General features: G+C 46.5%; 2 protein-coding genes and 1 pseudogene across 2 annotated transcripts in view; 1 reads left to right on the plus strand and 2 right to left on the minus strand.

Annotated features, from left to right (window-relative positions):
- Positions 1–227: 227 nt before the first annotated feature.
- LOC122543503 (zinc finger protein 850-like) overlaps positions 228–24,502 on the minus strand; it is a 73,981-nt gene continuing 49,706 nt past the window's right edge. Inside the window, exons 3-5 of the mRNA XM_043682259.1 lie at positions 13,715–13,821; positions 10,423–11,655; positions 228–1,724 (exon numbers count right to left, since the gene is read on the minus strand). Coding sequence (XP_043538194.1) covers positions 713–1,724; positions 10,423–11,546 — 2,136 coding nt within the window. The 5' untranslated portion in view covers positions 11,547–11,655; positions 13,715–13,821 and the 3' untranslated portion in view covers positions 228–712. The remainder of the gene's footprint in view (positions 1,725–10,422; positions 11,656–13,714; positions 13,822–24,502) is intronic.
- The window catches only part of LOC122543637 (zinc finger protein 585A-like), a 36,317-nt gene continuing 28,687 nt past the window's right edge, over positions 16,873–24,502 (minus strand). The window contains exons 4-6 of the mRNA XM_043682459.1: positions 22,338–22,670; positions 21,744–21,828; positions 16,873–17,906 (exon numbers count right to left, since the gene is read on the minus strand). Coding sequence (XP_043538394.1) covers positions 17,028–17,906; positions 21,744–21,828; positions 22,338–22,670 — 1,297 coding nt within the window. The 3' untranslated portion in view covers positions 16,873–17,027. The remainder of the gene's footprint in view (positions 17,907–21,743; positions 21,829–22,337; positions 22,671–24,502) is intronic.
- LOC122543484 lies at positions 22,207–24,496 on the plus strand (annotated as a pseudogene).

Below are 24,502 nucleotides of genomic sequence, written 5' to 3' on the forward strand. Positions count from 1 at the left end.
ACCTTGGCCTATTGACCAAATCCATGTCCCTCATGGTTTTATGAACCTCTATAACTTGGATCAAGTTGTTGGAATATCCAGTACTTTACCAGGATTTCAGACCAGGGGAGGAGTGTGTGCGCTTGGGACAGCGATCTATAGTTTTATGGGGAAATAACAGATGAAAATATTCAAAGTTCTTTGCTTCACTGATGATAGAGAGTTTTATCAACTCCAATCACAGAAGAGGAGGGCTGACAACTCAAACCAAACTTCCACGTCAAGATCTGGACACAGCCTCACTGCTCATCAGGACTTGAAATGATACCGGCTTCCAAATGTGGAACTAATGGTTGGAAGCTAGGCAGAGGCATGAAGAATTTGGATGGTTGGTTGTGCCGTGAGAATTGTGTCAAGTGAGCAATTAGGTGGGTCTCATGGATAAGACGAGCTCTGAAGGATGCAGGCAAGAAACAAGAGAAAATGGAGGAAAACGTACATTCAGCACATAGGAATGGAGGAAGCAGTTTTGAGTTGAGGACGAATGAGTGTGATAGAGATGTTAAAAAGACACAACACATTGCGTGTCTTACACAAAGCTGATTTATTTGATTTTTATCCAGAATATTAGGCCGTTTAAGGGGGGCGGATTCCATTAAAATCAGCAGGAGCAGATCCCATTCAGCACTGTTCATTTCTGGATGTGATTGACAGAAGAATCCTGTCACTGTAGTTACTTGTGAACTCCCTGGTGCCTCAGTAGGTGGGATGATCGAGTGAAACCTTTCCCACACTCAGAGCACGTGAATGGCCTCTCTCCACTGTGAACCCGCTTGTGTGTCAGCAGGTGGGATGACTGAGCGAATCCTTTCCCACACTCAGAGCAAGTGAACGGTCTCTCCCCAGTGTGAACTCGCTGGTGTACAGTGAGGTGAGATGATCGCCTGAAGCCAGTCCCGCAATGAGAGCATCTGAATGGTCGCTCGTTGGTGTGAATACGTTGATGGGACATTAGTTCCCCAGTACTTTTAAAGCACATTCCACAGTCAGGACATTTAAAAGGTCTCTCGTCAGTGTGAACCCGCTGGTGTGTCAGCAGACTGGATGACTGAATGAATCCTTTCCCACACACGCAGCAGGTGAAGGGCCACTTCCCAGTGTGACTGTGCTGATGCTCCTGCAGTTGAAATAAGCGCGTGAATCCCTTCCCACACTCAGAGCATGCAAATGGTCTCTCCCCAGTATGAACTCGCTGGTGTATGAGGAAGTCAGATGATGTCCTGAATCCAGCTCCACAATCAGTGCACCTAAATGGTCTCTCATCGGTGTGAACACGTTGATGGCGCATCAATTCCCCAGAACTTTTATAGCGCTTCCCACAGTCTGTGCATTTAAAAGGTCTCTCATCAGTGTGAACCTGCTGGTGTCTCAGCAGGTTAGATAACTGAGTGAATCCCTTCCCACACACTGAGCAGGTGAATGGTCGCTCCCCGGTGTGAACCTGTTGGTGTGTCAACAGGGTGGATGATCGAGTGAACCCTTTCCCACAATCAGAGCAAGTGAACTGTTTCTCTCCAGTGTGACTGCGCTGATGGGTTTCCAACTCAGAAGGGGATCTATATCCCTTCCCACAGTCCCCACATTTCCACGGTTTCTCCCCACTGTGACTGCAGTTGTGTCCCAACCAGTCATCTGACTGGCTGAATCCTCGTCCGCACACAGAACACGTGTACGGTTTTTCCTCACTGTCAATGGTGCTTTTCTCTTCCATGTTCAAAATGTGAAGTTGTTCTGGTTACAATTTAACTGGACGACTCTATCAGAACCTGGCATGATTTTTGGTGTTTGTTTCCTGACTGAAAATCCTCCTGTTCTCATATCCTGTGAAATTGATTGGAAGTGGAAGAAAGGGAGTGAGAGAGAACCCGCAGAAACACAAAGGCAAGTTGTGAAATGGAACTGAATGGATCGAGTAATTTGGGGCACGAGGCAAAAGTGACCATGAACACTTCTCGGTAGTCATAAAAAACTCGTTTGTTTCACTGATATCATTCAAAGATTGGGACACTTGCTCTTGGCCGACACAAGACTCTGGTCTTGTGGGCGGAGACTGAGAGGGAGGGAGGAGAAATGGATTTTATGCATTTACAACTTGATCAGAACCTCCGAAACTCCAATACCTGAAGTACTAGGGTAGCAAGTGTAAATGAACACCATCACCTCCTAGTCACGCACCATCCAGTCTTGTCTGACATCCAGTGCCAGATGAGTAGAAATTTCCTCCATTTAAGTCTTGGGAAGATTGAAGTCATCGTCTTCAGTCCTTTCTACAGACTCCATTCCTTCACTAGTAATGCCATCCCTCTCCTTAGTAACTGCCTGAGGCAGAAACATGGACTGAGATGGGGGATATTTAATCAAAAGGCTAGTATAAAGAAACTGGGTCTGATCTCACTGTAGTAAAGAGGCCATTTGATCAAGTTGCACAAGTTTATGGTTGGTTTAAATTAAGTAGTTAAGGAAAACCTATCCCATTAATTGATTGTAAAATGATTGCAGGATACAGATTTAACATTCTGGGGAAGAGCTGCAGGGAGGAAATGAGGATGACATATTGTACAGTGACTGAGTGTGTACTGCAATTCAATACTTACTTTCAAAGGCTGATTACATTCTGGTCCTAATGTATTAAATAATTGTCAGATTTTGATGTGATTGGAGGTACTTGGATTTTCCAACTTGTGAATTCTCTTGTCATATCCTGTAAAATAAGTTTACAAAATTGGTCACTGGCAGTCCAGGATAAAACTTCCCCTCCTTCTGACCCAGGATGACTGTGCATACTTCCTGTTGCAAACTGCCCCTCATTGTGGTTGGCATTCCCTCAATTCAAGGAAGATGTCTATTCAGGGTTGTGAGTTGTGCCCTGGGTCTTTGTATGACCGAATGCAGCTGCAGACGTTTGGACACTTGGGGCAAGACATCCCATGTGGAGAGCGGGATTTGCTTCCTTTTCTTTCCTTCTGTGCCACAGCTCTACCTCATCAATGAGACACTAGGTGTGAAGGGTTAATGCAGCTTGATGGACAGATTGTCCTCATTCTGAACAATGAGCAGTAAGGGGGGGGGGGGCAATGGTAGCATTAATTCAGAAACTCAGGTAACATTCTGGGGAACTGGGTTCAAATTCCGCTGTGGCAGATGGTGGAATCTGAATTCAGTGAAGAATCTGACGTTAAGGGTCTAATGATCGTGAAGCCATTGTCGAATATCAGAAAATCTGGCTCATTAACGCCCTTTAGGGAAGGGTAATTCTACCATCCTTACCTGGCAGGACCATATCTGACTCTGGACCCACAGCAATATGGTTGACTCTCAGTTGCTCTCTGGGCAACTAGAAATCGGCGACAATGCCAGAGTGGCCCACATCCCATGAGTGAATTTTAAAAAGAAACACTCTCCCCAGTCATTCCAAACTTTGCCCCCTACAAAGATGGAGGCCGCGCTTGCTACTTTGGGGGGGAGGGTCCAGTGCCCCAAATAAAGATGGCGGCCTTTCCCTGGGGCCTATTCCTGCGAGGACGCCTGGAGTCTGAGTCCTGTTTACGCCAACGTGAAACGAGCAGGTCCTTCTTCGGGGTTTGCGGCTTACACCAGGCGTTCGCGAAGTTTCTCCGTCCCCCCGCCCGGATTCATCGCACCCTCCTTCTCTCCTTGTTTGCCATCTTTCTGGAGCCGAGAAATAAAACTGCATCACCCGCTTCGCGCATGTTCGATCTGCCTTCCCTCCTGCGCCTGCTCATTGCGCTCCTGTTGTGCAGATAGGGGGCTTTCGCACCTGCGAGGCATTCTGGGTAGCCTCGGCACCATTAATGTTCCCAATTACTGTGCCCAGGAATTTCTTTTTGTCACGGCGGGGGTGGGGGGTGTGACTACTGATGCCGGAGAACCAAAACAAAGTTGGTACATTAGGTTGTACGGACACCAGTTTGAGCCGGAGAGCGGTACAACACTTCAGCACACTCCCTCTGAGGTAAGAATCACAGCATTGTTAGCCCCGATGCACAAAGAGGTGTCACGGCCCACGATATCACCTGATGAAGGAGCGTCGCTCCGAAAGCGAGTATGCTTCAATTAAACCTGTTGGACTATAGCCTGGTGTTGTGTGATTTTTAACTTTGTACACCCCAGTCCAACACCGGCATCTCCAAATCATCGCGATAGATGCGGTGGCTATCGGATTGAACATGTAATTTAGTGCCATTCTTCTGCCATCTCCCATTTTCCTGTATGCTTTCTAGCCTGCGAGGAATTCTGGGTAGCGGAGCACCATTGATGTTCCCCAATTTGAGCCAGAGAGCAATACAACCCTTCAGCACACTCCTTCTGTGTTAAGAATCACAGTATTATTACACCCTAGCAGAAAGAGGTGTCAGGGCCCACGATGGATGCGGTCAGAATGAACATGTAATTTAGTGCCATTCTTCTGCCATCTCCCCATTTTCGCGTGTGCTCTTTTTTTCAAATAAAAATTCCTTTTTGAATGCCTCGTTGAAACTCCCTCCACCAGACTCTCAGGGAGCACAGGCCGGATGCTGCCGACCTGCTGTACTTTTCCAGCACCACTCCAATCTTGACCATTATGAAATACTCTGCACATCTGTTCTTCCTATGAAACATCACATTTTTTCCATATTATTTTCCATTTTATATTCCTACCTAGTCACTAAGCCTATCCAAATCGTCCTGAAGACACTTTACAATATTAAAGACTTGGAGAAGGGGGTAGCGTGTAATGCTGGTTTGCTAATGATAAAAAAAGTTGGAAGGGCATACTGCGATTATATTATAAAGCATCTGTAAGAGGATATAGATGGGTTGAGTGAGTCGGCAAAGGATTGGCATTTAATATAGGAAAGTGTGAGGTCATGGACTTTAATATGAAGAATGAAAAGGCAGTTTAAAAAAAATAGAATCCTTACAGTATGCAAACAGGCCCTTTGGCCCAGTAAGTCCACACCGACCCTCTGAAGAGTATCCGATCCAGATCCATTCCCCTATCTAATTACTCTACATTTACCCCTGACTAATGCACCTAACCTACACATCCCTGAACAATTTAGCACGGCGAATTTATCTAACTTGCACATCTTTGGATTGTGGGAGGAAACCGGAACACTGGGGGAAACCCACAGACACAGAGAGAATGTGCAAACTCCACACAGACAGTCGCCCGAGGCTGGAATCAAACCTAGGTCCCCAGCACTGTGAGGCAGCAGTGCTAACCACTGAGCCACCGTACAGAACTTACCACAAGAGAGGCAGCACAGAGTTGAGTGTTCTTGTACATGAAACATGCAAAGTTAGAATGTGAGTGCAACAAGTAACCAAGAAGGCAATGGATTTCTAGCCTTCATTGCTTGGGATTGCAGTTTAAGAACAGGGAGTTCTTGTTATAACTGGATAGAGCGTATTAGAAGAATTTGAGGACTGCAAATTAGAGTTGAGAGTGTGGTGCTAGAAACAACAGCAGGTCAGACAGCATGCGAGGAGTAAGAGAGTCGACGTTTTGAGCAAAATCCTTTCATCAGAAAGAGGCTTTGAGCTGAGGGGACAGTCCATGAGGTTGGCAACGAGTTGGAAGGTTGGATCTGGAATAAGGCGGAGGGAGGGCAAATGAGGAAACTGATGAAATCCACATTGATGCCCTGGGTTTGGAGGATCCTGAGGCGGAAGATGAGGCGTTCTTCGTCCAGGGGTCGGGTGGTTAGGGAGTGGCGACGAAGGAGGCCCAGGACCTGCATGTCCTTGGCGGAGTGGAAGGGGGAGTTGAAGCGTTCAGCCATGGCGCAGTGGGGTTGTTGGTGTGGGTGTCCCGGAGGTGTTCTCTGAAGCGTTCTGCGAGTAGGCGTCCAGCATCCCCAATGTACAGGTGAGCATCCGGAGCAAACGGATACAGTAAATTACACGTGGAAGTGCAAGTGAAACTAGAGTGCATTAGAGTCCAAGAGAGCAATTGAAAATCTGAAAACCAGAACAATCTAGAATTTGAAAAGATGAAAGATTTAACCCTGGGGGTGATGTCCAGCAGAAAAAACGGAATGTAACCGCGCTGGTAACGCATCAAGTTTGGGCACGTTGGATAAATCAATGAACCCCTTTCTATTCACAGAGCAGAGAAATTGTCTCTATCTCTCTGGAAGAGATCCTGGAGCCGTCCACCGTTTGGTGTGAAGACTGAGCTGCTTTTTCGAAGTCTTAGTGTGTTCCCTAAGCCTCCTCGCCCAGCCACTTTATCGCTTCCTCCAGGCAACCCGAGTCCTGACCATTTACAACAAACTACGCATGCTCCACTTCACGGCGGGGCATGGGTGATTGACAGCAGATTACACCAATAGGGGCAGATGAGGCGGGGCTGGAGGACCGAGCTAGTGCCGTTAGTCCTCCAATCAATGAACGAGGGCAAAGCTCGAGTCCAGCCCAGGATGCGGACCGGTTGGGGAGAGCGTGGAACTCATTTCGAAGACAATGGGGAGAGAGACATTTGGAGATAAAGAGAGTTAATGATCTATGTTTTCAATATTGAGCAATCACAATATTTTCTCTGACATTCAGCAGGTTAAGGGGTGGACCAGATCGAAGTCTTCAAAGTATTATCAGGATTTGTATTTGCAGATACATTCTATTTTGTCCAAAAAGCACCCAAATTGTCTGCAGTCAGTCCACGTGACATTTTATAAATTCCTACTTTGGAAATAAGACCAGTTTCACTCCAGGCTGGGACACAAACAGACTCTAACATCACACCTTTCATGCATTGTCTGAGCTGAGATGTCATTTTTTTTAAAATAGGCTGAGAAAACCTTGTTATCTCGGTTAAAAAAAAATCACACAATACCAGGTTATGGTCCAACATCAGGTGGTGTAACCACCTGATGTTGGTCCATAACCTGGTGTTGTGTGTAACCACCTGATGAAGGAGCGATGCTCCGAAAGCTAGTGCTTCCAATTAAACCTGTTGGACTATAACCTGCTGTTTTAATTAATTAGATTATTAGATTACTTACAGTGTGGAAACAGGCCATTCGGCCCAACAAGTCCGAAGCGCAATCCACCCAGACCCATTCCCCTACATTTACCCCTTTACCTAACACTACGGGCAATTTAGCATGGCCAATTCACCTGACCTGCACATCTTTGGACTGTGGGAGGAAACCGGAGTACCGGGAGGAAACACCTAGACACGGGGAGAATGTGCAAACTCCACACAGTCAGTCGCCTGAGGCGGGAATTGAACCCGGGTCTCTGGCGCTGTGAGGCAGCAGTGCTAACCACTGTGCCACCGTACCGCCAGTGTTGTGTGAGATTTTCACACCCCAGCCCAAAACTGGCATCTCCAAATCATGATTGTTATCTCGGGGCTGTGACTTGAAAGAAATTCTGGGATTTACACATTAATCAATCGAAACCATTCTAAGTGATTAAAGACTTAACATCCACCTAGTTTTTCTAATACATTACATCAGTTGCGTGACACTTGGATCTTTTACTGATAAATTCTGTGTCCTATGTATCTTGCCCCACTAGCTCCCTGATGAAGGAGCAGCACTCCAAAAGCTGGTATTTTCAAAAAAACCTGTTGGACTAGAACCTGGTGCCACGTGATTTTCAACTTTTAACAGGAAAAGACCTGGGTAGATAAAAAAATAAACTATTTCCTTGGTTGGAGATTTTGGCATAAAATGAGAATTCGGGCCAAATGTCCAGGAGGCATTAAAACAAAAGCAGAAGTTGCTGGAAAATCTCAGCAGGTCTAGCAGCACCCGAGGACAGAGGTCAGAGTTAATGCTTCGGGTCCAGTGACCTTTCTTCAGATGTTACGTTAATTCTGATTTCTCTCCACAGATGCTGCCAAACCTGTGGGTTTTTTCCGGCAATTTCGGTTTCTGATTTCCAGCAACCACAGTTCTTTTGTTTTTTTTTTAAAATGGGAGAGATGTTCGACAACACTTGTACACACACACACACACAAAGTAGACATTTGGAACCTCGTCCACAAACAGCAGTGGATGCTGGATCCTAAGTCTGAGACAGAGAAACGTTTGTTAAGCAACTGTATTAAGGGACATGGGCCAAAGGCATGTGGAGTTAGGGCCGTGGTTGGTGGAACAGGCTCAAGGGGCTGAATGGCCGACTGCTGTTCCTGTATTCCTATGTAAACCTGGGGATTGGTGTTAGGAAGAACAACCTACCTCAGTGCATTACTACAGAAAGCCTTAAAATGAGAGTGACAGCAATTCAGAATGGATGGTTGGACTCCCAGACAAACCTGGACGTTTCTCTGTGACTTTAAACGGAGGAACCCCTGTGGCACTGATGCAAATACCCCCAATATCTGTTCGTGAAATGGACATTCAGAAGACCATGCAATTATCTGAGGGAATCACACAGATGGAGTGAGCAACTTAATTCCATGTCAGGTTTTGGAGCCGGAAAAAGTTGACTGAATGGCAGTTTCATCCTGAGGGGAGAAAAATCCAAAGGATCTTGGGTTTCAATAAGATCACCTCTGATTTTTCCAAACCCCAATGAGTACAGACCCAACCTCTTCTCATAAGATGATTAGATTAAATTCCCTACAGTGTGGAAACAGGCCCTTCAGCCCAACAAGTCCACACCGACCCTCCAAACAGTGACCCACCCAGACCCATTCCCCCTGACTAATGCGCCTAATACTACGGGCAATTTAGCATGGCCAATTCACCTGACCTACACATCTTTTGGATTGTGGGAGGAAACCGGAGCAACCGGAGGGAACCTACACAGACACGGGGAGAATGTGCAAACTCCACACAGACAGTTGCCTGAGGTGGGAACTGAACCCAGGTCCCTGATGCTGTGAGGCAGCAGTGCTAACCACTGAGCAACCCTTTAAAATAGTCCTTCCATATCCAGGATGAGCCCAGTGAGACTTCTCTGGGCTGTGTCCAATGCCAGTATATATATTTTTCCTTATACAAGGACCCCAGGACTGTTCACAGTATTCCAACTGTTCCTTGTACAGTTTTAGAAATAGATCCCCATATTTATACTCCATTTCCTCTTCAAATCAATGGCAATATTACAATGTTATCTGCTGAACTCGTGTGCCAGCATTTTGTAATTCACGTACAAGGAGCCCCAACTCTCTAAAACACAAATAGGAAGTGGTGGAAAAACTCAGCAAATCTTACAGCACCTGTAGGAGAGGAGCAGAGTTAATATTTCAAGGCCAGCGACCCTTATCAGAACAGACTTTTAAATCTCTCTGTGGTCTTTCCTGATTTAAATAATAATCAGCTCCTCAATTCTCTCTGCAAAAGCGCATAACCTCACATTTTTTTGTCATTAAATTCCATCTGCCAAGATTTTGGCCAACTTGCTTAACCTGCTTATGTAGTCTGGCTAACACCAATTGTTACAGTTAACCTGGGAATGCAACTTTAAAAAAAAAACGTTTTGTGATTTACACATGAAAGAAGTGAAACTATCACTGTATTCTAACAGATGAAAGACTCAACAAACAAGCAAGGTATTTTTCAATGTATAATTTCAGTTACATCACACTGTAAACTTTTGCTATAAATTCTGTGCCTTACAATTGTGTACTCCATAACCACCTGATGAAGGAGCGGCCCTCCAAAAGCTAGTGCTTCCAATTAAACCTGTTGGACTATAACCTGGTGTTGTGTGATTTTTAAACTTTGTACATCCCAGTCCAACACTGGCGCCTCTAAATTATGTGTCTCTGCATCATTCTCAAGACTTGCCCTCCCATTTCCGTGGCTTTTGCAAACTCGGCTATAGTACATTCACTTTCCTCATCCCAGTCACTGATATCTATTGTAAATATTTGTTGGGCCATCACTGCTCCCTATGGCACTCCGGGTTTCAGGTTGCCATTCTGAAAATGTCCCCCTTTATTCCTAACTCTGTCTTCTATTAGTTAGATATTCCTCTATCCATGCTAACATACCATCTCCAACACCATGGTCTTATTAACTAACCTAATGTGAAGTACCTCATCAAATACTTTCACAATATAGTGACAGAGAAGCTCCATGAGATTTATACACTCGGGAGGATGGAGGAGATAGGGGAAAGGGGGAGCCCTTCAAAAGGGATTAACTTCTATTAGAGATGTTAAGATGGTTCAACACATCGTGCATTTAATACAACTTTATTTGACTTTCATCCTGAATATTCACCTGAATGTGCTGGATTCTATTCAATGGGCAAAACAGATCCCAATGAACATGGTTCCTGGCAAAGGGCTTTTGCCCGAAACATCGATTTTCCTGCTCCTCGGATGCCGCCTGATCGGCTGTACTTTTCCAGTACCATATTCTGGACCCCAGTGAACATGGCTCAGTCCTTATATGACAATCAACAAAACACAATCACTGTAGTTCCTGGTGAATTTGCTGATGCTTCAAGAGGGTCGATGCCCGAGTGAATCCCTTCCCACACTGTGAGCAGGTGTACGGCCTCTCTCCACTGTGATCACGTTGATGTCTCAGCAAGCTGGATAACTGAGTGAACGCCTTCCCACAATCAAAGCAGGTGAACGGCCGCTCCCCGGTGTGAACTCGCCGGTGCATCGCCAGGGTGGAAGACCGAGTGAATCCCTTCCCGCATAAAGGGCAGGTGAAGGGCCTCTCCCCGGTGTGAACCCGCTGGTGTGTCACCAGGGTGGACGAAGTGGTGAATCCCTTCCCGCATACAGAGCAGGTGAAAGCCCTCTCCCCGGTGTGAACCCGCTGGTGTATCAGCAGGTCCGATGAGTTTGTGAATCCCTTCCCACACTCGGAGCAGGAGAACGGTCTCTCCCCGGTGTGAACGCGCCGATGGGTCATCAGCTGGTAAGACCGAGTGAATCCCCTCCCGCAGTCAGAGCACGTGAATGGTTTCTCACCGGTGTGTGTGCGGTGATGGGTTTCTAGCTCAGAGGGGTAACTGAACCCCTTCCCACAGTCGCCACATTTCCACGGCTTCTCCTTATTGCGAGTGCACTGGTGTACGGTGAGCTCAGGCAATGTCTCGAACCCGGACCCACAGTGGGAGCACTGGAATGGTGTCCCCTCAGAGCGAACGTGCTGATGGGCCATCAGTCCCTCAGAACCTGCGCAGCGCTTCCCGCAGTCCAGGCACGGAAAAGATCTCTTTGCAGTTGGAACTTGATGTGTCAGCGAGCTGGAGGAAGGCGTGAAGCCCCTCACCCACTCGTTACAGGCGAACAGCCTCTCCCCAGCGTGGACTCGCTGGTGCCTCTGCAGGTGGGACGACGTAGTAAAACCCTTCCCGCACCCCGAGCAGGTGAACGGCCTCTCGCCGGTGTGACTGCGCCGATGAGTCTCCAACTTTGACGGGGAAATGAATCCCTTCCCACAGTCCCCGCATTTCCACGGTTTCTCTGCGTTCTGACTGCATTTATGTCCGAACAGATCAGATGACCGGCTGAAGCCTTGTCCACACACAGAACACGTGTACAGTTTCTCCCCACCGTGACTGGTGCCTTTTTCTTCCATGTTCAAAATCCAACGATATTCAGGTTGCAATAAAGTGGTCAGATCTGTTAGGTTCTGATGCTATGTTTGGTTTCCGTTTCCCAACTGCAAGTCCTCCTTTTCTAAGACCCTGCGAAAATTGTTGAAAGGAGAAAAGAGAGAGTGAAAGAGAATGAGCAAAAACACAAAACCATGCCAAATTGAGCCGATTCAAGCTGGTAATTTGAGAGACCAGCACAGTGGATACATGAACGTTGTTGGACAATCCTAAGAACTCACTGCTTCGACAACTTCTTCAGGGAACAGAACTTGTCACACCTCTGGACATGCACAGGACTCTAGCCCCTTTGGGACAACATTAGAGACTGTGACAGAGTGAGAGAGATGGGAGAGATGGGGGAAATGGAGAAGTAAGTTTGAACAGATCAGCACCTTGAATAGGACTCTGATAGAATTTACCAAACCCTCCACCAACTCGAAGGACCAGGATCGCAGCTACATATAAACACCACGACCTACAGATTCCTACCAAGTCACACGTTGTCTTGATATACCTAACATCCAGCACTGGATGAGAAGGAATTTCCTCCATTTAGATTCTGGGAAAACACAAGGCATTGTCTTCAAGAACCACGACAAACTCCACTCCCGAACTGTCTCCATCCCTATCGTTGATGATGGTGCTATAGCCATTCCTTCATCTTCCCTGGATGAAGAACTCCTAACTCCTTCCCTCTCAGCATGGTTGGAGCTCTTTTGTCACGTGGCTGGAAAATTCTCCATGCCCTGGACAGTGACAACTAAAAATCCAGAAACAAAATCTAACCTTCTGTCCCTGCAAATAAAATTAAAATCGTCTGCGAAGACACTTGCTCCTTTCTCGATCCTCTTTTACATTTTATGCGTCGTGTCTGTTTCACAGTTTGGTCTTCCTAGAATTTACAATTTCAAGGCCTGCTCCACCATTCATCACGATCATGGCTGATCGTCCAACTCAATAACCTAAATGCTACTTTCTCCCCATAACCTTTGACCCCATTCACCCCAAGTGCTGTATCAAGCCACCTCTTGAATACGTTCAATGTTTTGGCATCAACTACTTCCTGAGGTAATGAATTCCACAGGCTCGCCACTCTTTGGGTGAAGAAATGTCTCCCTATCTCCGTCCAAAATGGTGCACCCCGAATCCTCAGACCGTGACACCCCTGGTCCTGGACACACCCACCATCGGGAACATCCTCCCTGTGTCTACCCTGTCTAGTCCTGTTAGAATTTTATAAGTCTCAATGAGATCGCGTCCCCTCATTCATCTCAACTCCAGTGGAAACATTCCTAACCTAGTCAGTCAATCTTTCCTCATACCTCAGTCCCGCCATCCCTGGAATCAGCCTGGGGAACCTTCGCTGCACCTCCCTCAAAAGCACGATCACCCTTCCTCAGAAAAGGAAGACCAAAACCACACACAGCATTCTAGGTGCGGACTCACAAAGGCCCTGTATAACTAAAATGACAAATCTCTGCTCCTGTACTCGAAACTTCTCGAAATGAAGGTACACGCCAGGCCTGTAATGTTACCAATTCCATCCTGAATGCCTCCCCTTCCACCCCGCCTACTCACTATTCTGGTGCAGATTTACAAATAGAGGGTTCAGAAAAGATTGACAAGGATGTTGCCAGGGTTGAAGGATCTGAGCTATAGGGAGAGGCTGAACAGGCTGGGGCTGTTTTCCCTGGAGCGTCGGAAGTTGAGGCGTGACCTTATAGAGGTTTACAAAATCATGAGGGGCATGGATAGGGTAAATAGACAAAGTTTTTTCCCTCGGGTCGGGGAGTCTAGAACTAGAAGGCATAGGTTTAGGGTGAGAGGGGAAAGATATAAAAGAGACCCAAAGGGCAACTTTTCCACACAGAGGGTGGTACGTGTATGGAGTGAGCTGCCAGAGGAAGTGGTGGAGGCTGGTACAATTGCAACTTTTAAAAGGCATTTGGATGGGTATATGAATAGGAAGGGTTTGGAGGGATATGGGCTGGGCGCTGGCAGGAGGGACTAGATTAGATTGGGATATCTGGTCGGCATGGACGGGTTGGACCAAAGGGTCTGTTTCCATGCTGTACACCTCTATGACTATGACTAAGTGAAGGATGATTTTTATGCAGTGACAGGGAAAGACCGGGAACTCAATTCTTACATTCAAATGTCACAAGTATCCAGGTCCTGAAGAATCAAACTGCTGTCAGACCTCAATGTGACGCCTGGTTTGTGTTTCCTTAATGTAAATCTTCCACTCGCAATACCCTGCAAAAGGAGGTACAAAAGCTATTACTTTCAGTTCAGAATGGAAAATCTCTTAGTTTAACTTTGCCCTAACCAGACTCGAAAATGTGGAACTGGAAAAGCACAGCAGGTCAGGCAGCATCCGAGGAGCAAGGGAATTGACATTCTGAGAATAAGCCCTTCATCAGGAATGTAGAGGGGGAAGGTGGCTGAGAGATAAATAGGAGGGGCGGTTGGGGCTGAGGTGGGGGGGGGGGTGATCATGCTGGTCAGAGCGGAAGGTGCAGCAGATAGATGGGAAGGAAAACGGGACAGGTAGGCAGAATGAATAGCTACTAATGGGGACTGTTAGTGGCTGCCACTGGGTTGTTTGCGGTAGGGGTGGCACTGGAAAAGATAAGCAGGTCAGGCAGCGTCCAAGGAGAAGGAGAATTAATGTTTCGGGCATAAGTCCTTCATCAGCTCCACACTTTTCCACTCCGATCTCCAGCATCTGCAGTCCTCACTTTCTCTCTATACCTTCAACCAATCCATTCTCGTATAACTGCAATACTGACACCTGCCAATGGGTCCAATTGAACAGATCCTCCAAATCAGTCTATTGCTGGCAGCAAACTGATGACAGACATTATCAACCATACTACCAAACATTACTTTGTTACAAATCACACAACACCAAGTTATAGTCCAACAGGTTCATTTGGAAGCACTAGCTTTCGGAGCGTTGCTTCTTCATCAGGAGGTTCATCAGGACAACCACCTGATGAAGAAGCAGAACCTTAACTTACCTCCTGACTCCTTAAAGCCTGTTCATCAACTGCAAGGCACAGGCCAGCTGGACAATAGAATTCTCTTCATTGCCTGAATGAGCAAACTCACAGAGAGAAGTAGGAACACAAATAGATGCAAAATTACATGGACAGGTTAAATGAGTTGTCAGCAAGTTGAGAGATGGCGAGTACGACGCCATGGACACTGAGGAAACCCAACACCACCCAGCACAAAGCCTCATGTTTGACTCCCCTCTCACATTCAATCCGCCCACCATCAATCCGCAATAGCTGCAGTGTGCACTGTGGACAAGATGCACTGCAGCGGATTGCCCCCTATAAAGATGGCGATTGAGCATGCGCTCCAACGCCCATTGCCCCGTACAAAGATGGCGGCTGCAAACACGGGTCTGCGGTCTGGAGAAAAGCGGCAGTTGTCAAATCGGAACACACCTGGAGCTTCTTACTCACGGTTTGTAGCGTACAGCGAGTGTTCATAAAGCCACCGCACCCATTCCCCGGCTAAATCAGTCCTCCCCTGCTATCTCAATTCGCCTCCTGCCCTCCTCCCTGATCCTGCCTGAGGTTCCCGCTAGTGCTTGGAATGCGCATGCGCCATTCATTGCCACCAGTGCGCTTGCGCCAGGCTCTTCCGCAGGAAGAGGAGGCGAGTTGTGCATCTGGGTTAAGTTAGTGATACGTGAAATGTCATACAGTACTTCTACTGTGTGCAAGCCATCGATTTTTGTTTAAGATTAGAGCCGCAGATGTACATTTCTCTTTCTTTTCACACACGCCGTTGTCATCATCTGGAATGCATTTCCCAAAAGAAATTTGGATCATTGGCTGAAGGGGAGCATTTGCAAGTCTTTGGGGAAAACGTAGAAGGCGGGCACCAGGTGAATTATTCTAGCAGAAAGCCAGCACGGAAAGAATAGCCTGAATGACTTGCTGCTGTGTTATAAGTATTCTGCAATTCTAATCGATTAGATAAATAACAGATTAAATCAAATAGAGAAATATGAACAGTTGTATTTTGATGGTTGAATAATTTAACTATGTACTATTATTTATCAGCTTTGAGCGTCCAGTATCTGCAAATTTAATTCCTTAGAAATATAAATTATTCAGATTCCCTGGCTTCTGGTGTTATGTTAAACCACCCTGCCTGCTGTTAATTTTATTACTTTTGATGGTGTTTCCAGTATTTAGATTAGATTGTTTACAGTGTGGAAACAGGCCCTTTGACCCAACAAGTCCACACTGACCCAGACCCATTTACCCCTTCACCTAACACTACGGGCAATTTAGCATAGCCAATTCACCTAACCTGCACATTTTTGGACTGTGGGAGGAAACCGGAGCACACGGAGGAAACCCACACAGACATGGGGAGAATGAGCAAACACAGACAGTCACTTGAGGCGGGAATTGAACTCGGGTCTCTGGCGCTGTGAGGTAGCAGTGTTAACCGCCGTGCCGCCCACAACCGGGGAAATGAAGCTGCTGATCATCACTCTAAAATTAGGATAAGAAAGGAAATCGATGAGTTCAGCCCCAACCAGCGGGACAACAGTGGAGAGGAGTTGGAGGAGAATGGGATGATCAACATGTGAAATGCTGCAGACAGGTCAAGAAGGATAAAGCAGGAGATTACCACACTCTAGGTCAAAGTTTGTCAATTGTGACTTCAATAAAGATGAGATTTGATATTGCAGTAGGGGCAGAACCATATCAGTGGGATTTGAACATGGAATTCCAGGAATGATGGGTAGAAATCTGGATAGGTGATGAAACATACAAGGATTCTGGAGATGTAAGAGAAATTGGAGATTGATTGGTGCTTTGCAAGGACAGTATAACCAAGGGTGTGCTTTTGAAGAAGGGGTGATAATGCCTTTTTTGAGGGAACGAGGGGCAAGACTTGAAGAAAGAGATGGAGAAAACCATCAAAATTATCAGTGAATGTTGGAGGCTTTGTGACCACTTACTGGGAATAGGGATGATGGAGCAAGAGGTGCACCTCAAGGACAAGGTGCACACCTTATGGTCACATGGGGAGTTGGGAAAGAAACTGAAGGAAGATATGGGTTCAGGCAAAGGGCATACTGAGAGGCAGTTTAGCCTGCTAGGCTAGTGTAAGTGAGGGAAGCAGCAGAGGCAGCTAATCGGATAGTCTCAAACTTAATCACAAAAAAGCCATGTGAGCTCCTCACACGTGTTGCTGGAGAAGGCAGAGGAGGACAATCATTCAAAAGGAACTAACTTGAGTTAGAGATATTAACAAGAGTTGACATACTTGTGCTGAACACAAAGCTGATTTATTTGACTTTCATCTGCATTATTAGACCTTATAAGAAATTCAGTAACATCACCTGAAGCAGACCCCAATGAACGTGGTTCAGTCCTGGATGTGATTAACCACCACCCCTCCCAGCAAACTCCAATCACTTGTTGCTACTTGTGAACTCGCTGGTGTGTCAGCAAGTGGGATGAGGTTGTGAATCCTTTCCCACACTCAGAGCAGGTGAACGGCCTTTCCCCAGAGTGAAATCGCTGATGTGTCAGCAGTTTCGATGACTGGATAAATCCCTTCCCACACTCTGAACAAGTGAATGGCCTCTCCCCAGTATGAATTCGCTGGTGCACCTGCAGGCTGGATAACTGAGTGAACCCCTTCCCACAGTCAGGGCAGATGAACGGCCGCTCCCCTGTGTGAAGTCGCTGGTGTTTCAGCAAGTTGGATGAACAAGTGAATCTCTTTTCACACTTGGAGCAGATGAATGGCCTTTCCCCAGTGTGAACTCGCTGGTGAACAGTGAGCTCATACGACCTCTTGAACCCAGTCCCGCAGTGAGAGCACCTGAACGGTTTCTCATCAGTGTGAACACGTTGGTGGGACATCAGTTCGCCAGACGTTTTATAACATTTCTCGCAGTGTGTACATTTAAAAGGTCTCTCATCGGTGTGATCACGTTGATGAGCCATCAATTCGCCAGAACGCTTGTAGCACTTCCCACAGACGAGGCATTTAAAAGGTTTCTCCCCAGTGTGAACACGCTGGTGTATCACCAGGGTAGATAAGGCAGTAAAACCCTTCTCACATTTGGAGCAGGTGAATGGTTTCTCCCCTGTGTGACAACGGCGGTGAGCTTCCAGCTGAGATGGATAATTGAATCCCTTTCCACAGTCCCCGCATGTCCAGCTCTTGTCCTTCTCATGACTGCAATTGTGTTCTGACAGGTCAGATGATTGGCTAAACCCTTGCCCACATACAGAACACATATACGGTTCCTCTTCGCTGTGAACGGTACTCTTTCCTTCCATGCTCAAATCCTACAATACTGAGGACACGATAACTTGGACAACTTTGTCAGATCCTGCTGCGATGTTTGGTTGCAGTTTCCCCGCGTGCAAAAACAAAATGTCCCCTTCTCTCAACCTGTGAAAAAGAATTGAAATAGAAAAACAGGGCATGAGTGAGAAGCCACAAAAACACAAAAGGAGAGTGTGAAATTGAGCAGAATGAGTCTGGTAATCTAGCTGGCACAAGTGGTAAAAGCTGCTGAATTGTCGAAAAACCCAACTGCCATGTAAAAGTCAGATTTTTTAAGACTTTTTTTATGGGTTCAATTTATACGTTTGACTAATACACGAGCACTAGTTTTGAGGGGCTGAAGTTCATGCTGCAGTTTGAAATACCATATTATTAGCAGAAGTCAATTTGATCATACGTGTAATCCCGGGTAAAGAAGAAAAACACAATGAATTACGGTAAAGTTAATTACCGGATCAAAGCAAGAGAAACAAGAATGAAGGTGGTAAATTTTATTTATACAGGTAGTGAATTTTATTTATACATACAGGTATGAAAATTCAAAATGATCTGTCAGCCTTACAGTGGTCATAGAAAACATGACAATCTGTTTTAAAGCTTATGATTAAAAAGACACTTGGATAATTATTTGGGGCAGCACTGTGGCTCAATGGTTAGCACTACTGCCTCTTAATGCCAGGAACCCAGGTTCAATTCCACCCTCAGGTGACTGTGTGGAGTTTGCACGTTCACCTCCCAACACACACGCACACCGGGTCTGCGTGGGTTCCCTCCAGGTGGTCTAGTTTCCTCCCACAGTCCAAAGATGTGCAAGTTAGATGGATTTGCCATGCTAGATGGATTAGCTATGGGAAATGCATGGTTACACGGATACGTTAAGGGTTGGGATGCTCTTCAGCAGGTCAGTGTGGACTTGGTGGGCTGAATGGCCTGCTTCTATAATGTAGGGATTCTATAACGACTTGATTGGACATAGCATGGATTGTGAGAGGGAAATGATGTTTGACAAAATTGTTGGAGTGTTTTGAAGATGTCACTCTCAAAATTGATAAAAGGAAAACCAATGAATGTAGAACCACTGCAGTCCTTAGGGCAGCCGCAGTGTTGTCAGGATGGATGTAGATCAGATGGTCATATTCCAAAATATTTGCAAATGGCCGCATTCCAATCCATTTGTGGCCTTATCTTCTGGGTGTTGGAACTTGGGTTTTTGTTTGAACACCTATAGAATTCTGTCAGAAGTGTTTGGGTGAGTTCCTGCAGCTGATCTTGTAAATGGTACAGATTAGATTGGATTCCCTACGGTGTGGAAACAGGCCCTTCGGCCCAACTAGTCCACACCGATCCTCCGAAGAGCAACCCACCCAGACCCACTCCCCGTATTTCCCTCTGACTAATGCACCTAACTCTATGGGCAATTTAGCATGACCAATTCACCTGACCTGCACATCTTTGTGACTGTGGGAGGAAACCAGAGCACCCGGAGGAAACCCACGCAGACACAGGGAGAATGTGCAAACTCCACACAGACAGTCGCCCAAGGCTGGAATTGAACCCGGGTCCCTGCTGCTGTGAGGCAGCAGTGCTAACCACTAAGCCACAGTGCCACCCTAAGATTGCTGGCACTGTGCATTGTGGTGAGGGGAGTGAATATTAATGGAAGTGGATTGGAGGTTATTGACTTTATCTGCCTGTCCTACTGCCTTCAGTCAATATACCTACAAACCAAGGTCCCTCTGATCATCCAGGTTGCTTTGGAAATCAATGAGGTTGCTTTGTCCTGGATAGTATCAAGCTTATTGAGTGTTGTTGGATCTGTACTCATCCAGCAAGTGGGGAGTATTCCACTGCACTCCTGACTTTTGGATGGTGGACAGGCTTTGGAGAATCCAGAATTTGAAGAAATTGAGATTGTTCTCTTGGCAGCAAAGGAGATTGGCAGGATATTTGATCGAGGTATTTGTAATCAAGATAAGTAGGGTATCTACAAATTGTTTTCATTAGCTGACCATAAAAGGATTATGGGACAAAGATTTCAGGCAACATTTCTGCAGGTCAAGTGACGATTAAACTATGAAATTTAGGTTAGTGATAATGACCTGGAGGCTTTTGACAAAGTTTCATATGACAGACAGGGTAACAAACTAAAAGCCCATGGGATCCAGAGTAATTTGTTAAATTGGATCCAAAACTGGCTTAGTTACAAGACGGTGATAATCGAAGGATGTTTTTGTGACTGGAAACCTGTGTTTATGGCATATCACAGGCTTCGATCCTCTGTTGTTTTCAGTGTACACTAATGGTTGAGTCATGAATTTAGGAGGTATAATCAGTAAGTCTGGGTGAGAAATGAAAATAAGTGGTGTGGTAAATAGCATGGAGAAAACTCTGAGACTACAGTACAATACAGACAGGCTGAACAGTGGCAAAACATGAGAGGTGATGGGAGGACTAACGAGGCAAGGGAGGATGTATTGAATGGTTGGACATTTGGAATTTTAGATGATCAGAGGGACCTTGGTTCATAGGTATATTGACTGAAGGCAGTAGGACAGGCAGATAAAGTCAATAAGAGAGCATATATCCCTTTTTAGTCAAAGCACTAAATAGATGAGCAAGGTGGTTAAATGCAGCTACATGTAACATTAGTTATGCCATAGCTGGCATACTGGAAAGAGTAGAGGAGCCTCACCAGGATGTTGCCTCTGCCAGAGCAAATCACCAATGAAGACAAAGAAAGTAGGATGGGTTTGCTTTCCTGCGAACGGAGAAGGCGACAAGGGGACCTGACACAAAATTACGAGGGTCAATAGATAGGGTACACAGGGAGAGATTTATCTCCTTCATTTCAGGGTCAATAACCAGAGATACAGTTTTAAGGGAAAGTGCAGCAGGTTTAGAGGGGGATTTGAAGTATTCTTTCAAAAAACCCAGAGTGTGGCGGGCATCTGCAATTCCATAAGACCATAGGAGTGGAAGCAAGGCCATTCGTCCCATCGAGTCCACTCTGCCATTTAATCATGGCTGATGGGCGATTCAATTCCACTTACCCGCACTCTCCTTGTATCCCTTAATTCCTTGTGAGATCAAGAATTTATCAATCTCTGCCTTGAAGACATTTAACGTCTCGACGCCCACTGCGCTACGTGGCAATGAATTCCACAGGCCCACCACTCTCTGGCTGAAGAAATGTCTCCTCATTTCCTTTCTAAATTGACCCCCTCTAATTCTAAGGCTGTGCCCAAGGGTCCTAGTCACCCTGCCTAACAGAAACAATTTCCCAGCTTCCACCCTTTCTAAGCCATGCATTATCTTGTAAATTTCTATTCGATCTCCCCTCAACCTTGTAAACTCTAATTAATACAGTCCAGGGATCCTCAGCCGATCATCATATGTTAGGTCTACCATTCTAGGGATCAACCGTATGAATCTCCGCTGGACACGCACCAGTGCCAGCGTGTCCTTCCTGAGGTGTGGGGCCCAAAATTGGACACAATATTCTAAATGGGGCCCAACTAGAGCTTTGCTGAAAACTCGTTGCTGGAAAAGCGCAGCAGGTCAGGCAGCATCCAAGGAGCAGGAGAATCGACATTTCGGACATGAGCCCTTCTTCAGGAAAGAAGGACTTTATCAAGAGCTTTAACTAGAGCTTTATCAAGTCTAAGAATTCACTACCTAAAAGGGTGGTGGAGATGCCCTGAAACATTTTGATGAAATGTCATATCAAATAAGACTACCAGTCAAGTGCTGTAACATCAGGTAAGAATGCATGGAGCTTGATAACCAGCGCAGACACAATGGGCCAAATGGTCTTTTTATTCCCTTTTATGACTTACTCTCAAAGGTCGATAATATCTAGGTCCTGATGAATATTTGTTAGATTTTGATGAGACGTTGGGTTGGCTGGATTCCTGTAATATTCTGTAAAGAAATGTAGAAGTTCATCACTATCAGCCAAAGACAGAAATTCATAAGAATTGTCTTGAATTGAGTTCGCTGTGTGTGGGAATGCCCCAGTAAATGGGAGACTGCACATGCGCCCTAGTACACCCTGCCCCCTACAAAAATGGCGGCACCGCATGTGTCACACAAAATCTTGCCCCCGATAAAGATGGCGCCGGAACCCCGGGCCTGTCACCGCCCGAGGCCTTCAGCCGCTTTCCCGTTCGCCTGCAAACACGGCACCGGGAGTTTCTATTTTCGGTTTTCAGGGCCTACACCTGAAGTTCAGGAAACGTCCCAGCCCACACCAACACAAATTCTCTCCGCTGTTCCACCCTTTTTTAGCCTCCCTTTTACCTCCCGCACTGAGTCACAGCATCTTCTTTGTGGTGAGGGGGGCGCGCGTGGGCGTTGACAGCGGTCACGTGTAGCACGCTGACCACGCCCCCCCGTGGCCGCTCCGATTGGTCGGTGGGCCGCTCGCCCACCCCCTTTGTCCGTCAACAACGTCCACCCGTCTAATTGGTCCAGGGCCACCGTCAATCACCAGGAGGACCGGTGAGACCTGGAGCATGCGCTGAGGCTGGAGACAAGCGGCCGCGAGGGCGGAGGGGGCAGGTAGGAGGCGCCTGGCTTGCTCAAGGGAGGCTTCATTGAGACCTTCTGCAGACCCCAGACTCCAAACGAGAACATTGCAGTGGAGGGTTCCAAACGCCAGTTGCTCCTTCGGCTCTTCCGTGACCCCTATTGTGCAGCCCAGTTTCAGGCCGCCGTCCTTGGTTTTGCAGGATTTCCATAATGTCCTCATGATCAAAACAATTCTTATGCACACAAGGTGAGGGGGAGTTGGCACCAACTGGTGTAGCCAAGTGGGACTGGTGGAAGCAAGTCATGGAGGTGGTGTGATGGACGTAGATTGCAGGAGCAATGTGTGTGGAAGAAAGGTTTTCTGCGTCGGAGGAACAAGAGAGACTGTTCTATATAAAGCACAATAGTCTTATTGTGAACTTGTGTCCTGTGCTTATAGTTACGAATTTTGTACTTTCCCAGCCTGCAAGAAGGGAAGAATTTGCAGACAGAAGCTGAAACCAAACATTAGATCTACCAGAATCACTTGATTCGTTGAAACTTCAGCATTAACGTCTTTGTTAAATGTGTGGAGAAAGGTTTGAGTTCTGTCTGTGGAAGAACATTTCAAACATCAGCGTGACCGAGAAACCCAAGATACACATGCATACTTTGGGCGAGAGTATTTCAACGCACTGGGAATGTGCCACTGTTCACAACAGGGAGAAACTGTCTGTGTGTGCTGTGCGGGGCCGATGCTTTAGCTGACTGACAAGCCTGGGGAGACACAAGGCCACCCACACCATGAAGAAACCTTGGAAATGTGAGGACTGTGGGAAGGGCTTCAAAATCCCATCTGAGCTGGAGATTCATCGCCGCAGTCATACTGGCGAGAGACCATTCACCTGTTCTGTGTGTGGGAAGGGGTTCGCTCAGTTGGCTGTCTTGCTGAGACACCAGCGCATTCATACTGGAGTGAGACCGTTCACCTGCTCTGAGTGTGGCAAAGGATTCACTCAGCAAACCCACCTTGCTTCGCACCAACGTGTCCACTCTGATGCGAAGCCTTTTAAATGCCTAACATGTGGGAAGTGTTATAAAAGTTCCCAGCAACTGATGCGCCATCAACCTGTTCACACTGATGAGAGACCGTTCAAGTGCTCTGAGTGTGAAATGGGATTCACTCACTCGTCCCACCTGCTAATACATCAGCGGGTGCACACGGGCGAGAGACCCTTTAAATGCTCAGACTGTGAGAAGTGCTATAAAAGTTCTGGGGAACTGATGTCCCATCAACGTGTCCACACTGATGAGAGGCCGTTCAGATGCTCTCACTGTGGTTCAGGGTTCAGGCGATCATCTCATCTCACTAAACACCAACTAGTTCACACTGGGGAGAAACCTTTCATCTGCTCAGAATGTGGAAAGAGATTCACTCAGTCATCCAACCTGCAGAGCCACCAGCGTGTTCACTCCGATCTGAGATCTTTTAAATGCTCTGCCTGTGAGGAGAGCTTTAAAAGCAGCAGTGACCTGCTTAAACACCAGCAAATTCACACTGGATAGATGCCATTTGCCTGCTGCCATGTGTTGGGCAGGGATATACTTGTTTGTGTACGCTGCAGACCCACCAGCAAGTTCACAAGTGACTGCGAGGGAATGGAAACTGCTGTTTTGCTGCTGTTAGTCTCACCAATTAGAGTTTGTTTGAGTGTGAATGATCTCTTATAAGTGGACTGGAGTTTAATGCTCTGTATCGAGGTGAAACAGATCAGCTGAGCCAACGAATTTTTTTTAAAAAGCAAAGCTTTTGAGGCTTTGATTTATACAGTCACGGAGTCATATAGCATGAAAACAGACCTTTCTGCCCAAACAATTCATGCTGACCATGTTGCCAAACTAAACTACTCCCAGCTGCCTGCGTTGGACCCATATCCCTCCAAAGCTTTCTTATACATGTATGTATTCTCCCAAATAAGAGACTGTTGATGTCCTATTTTCCTTTTGCAATCTTTTCTTCTTTTTAGTATGCTTTCCTTTATTGGTCAGAGTATTGAGTACAGGAGTTGGGAGGTCATGTTGCGGC

This window comes from Chiloscyllium plagiosum, chromosome 44 (assembly GCF_004010195.1).
Source record: "Chiloscyllium plagiosum isolate BGI_BamShark_2017 chromosome 44, ASM401019v2, whole genome shotgun sequence".
NCBI classification, from domain to species: Eukaryota; Metazoa; Chordata; class Chondrichthyes; order Orectolobiformes; family Hemiscylliidae; genus Chiloscyllium; species Chiloscyllium plagiosum.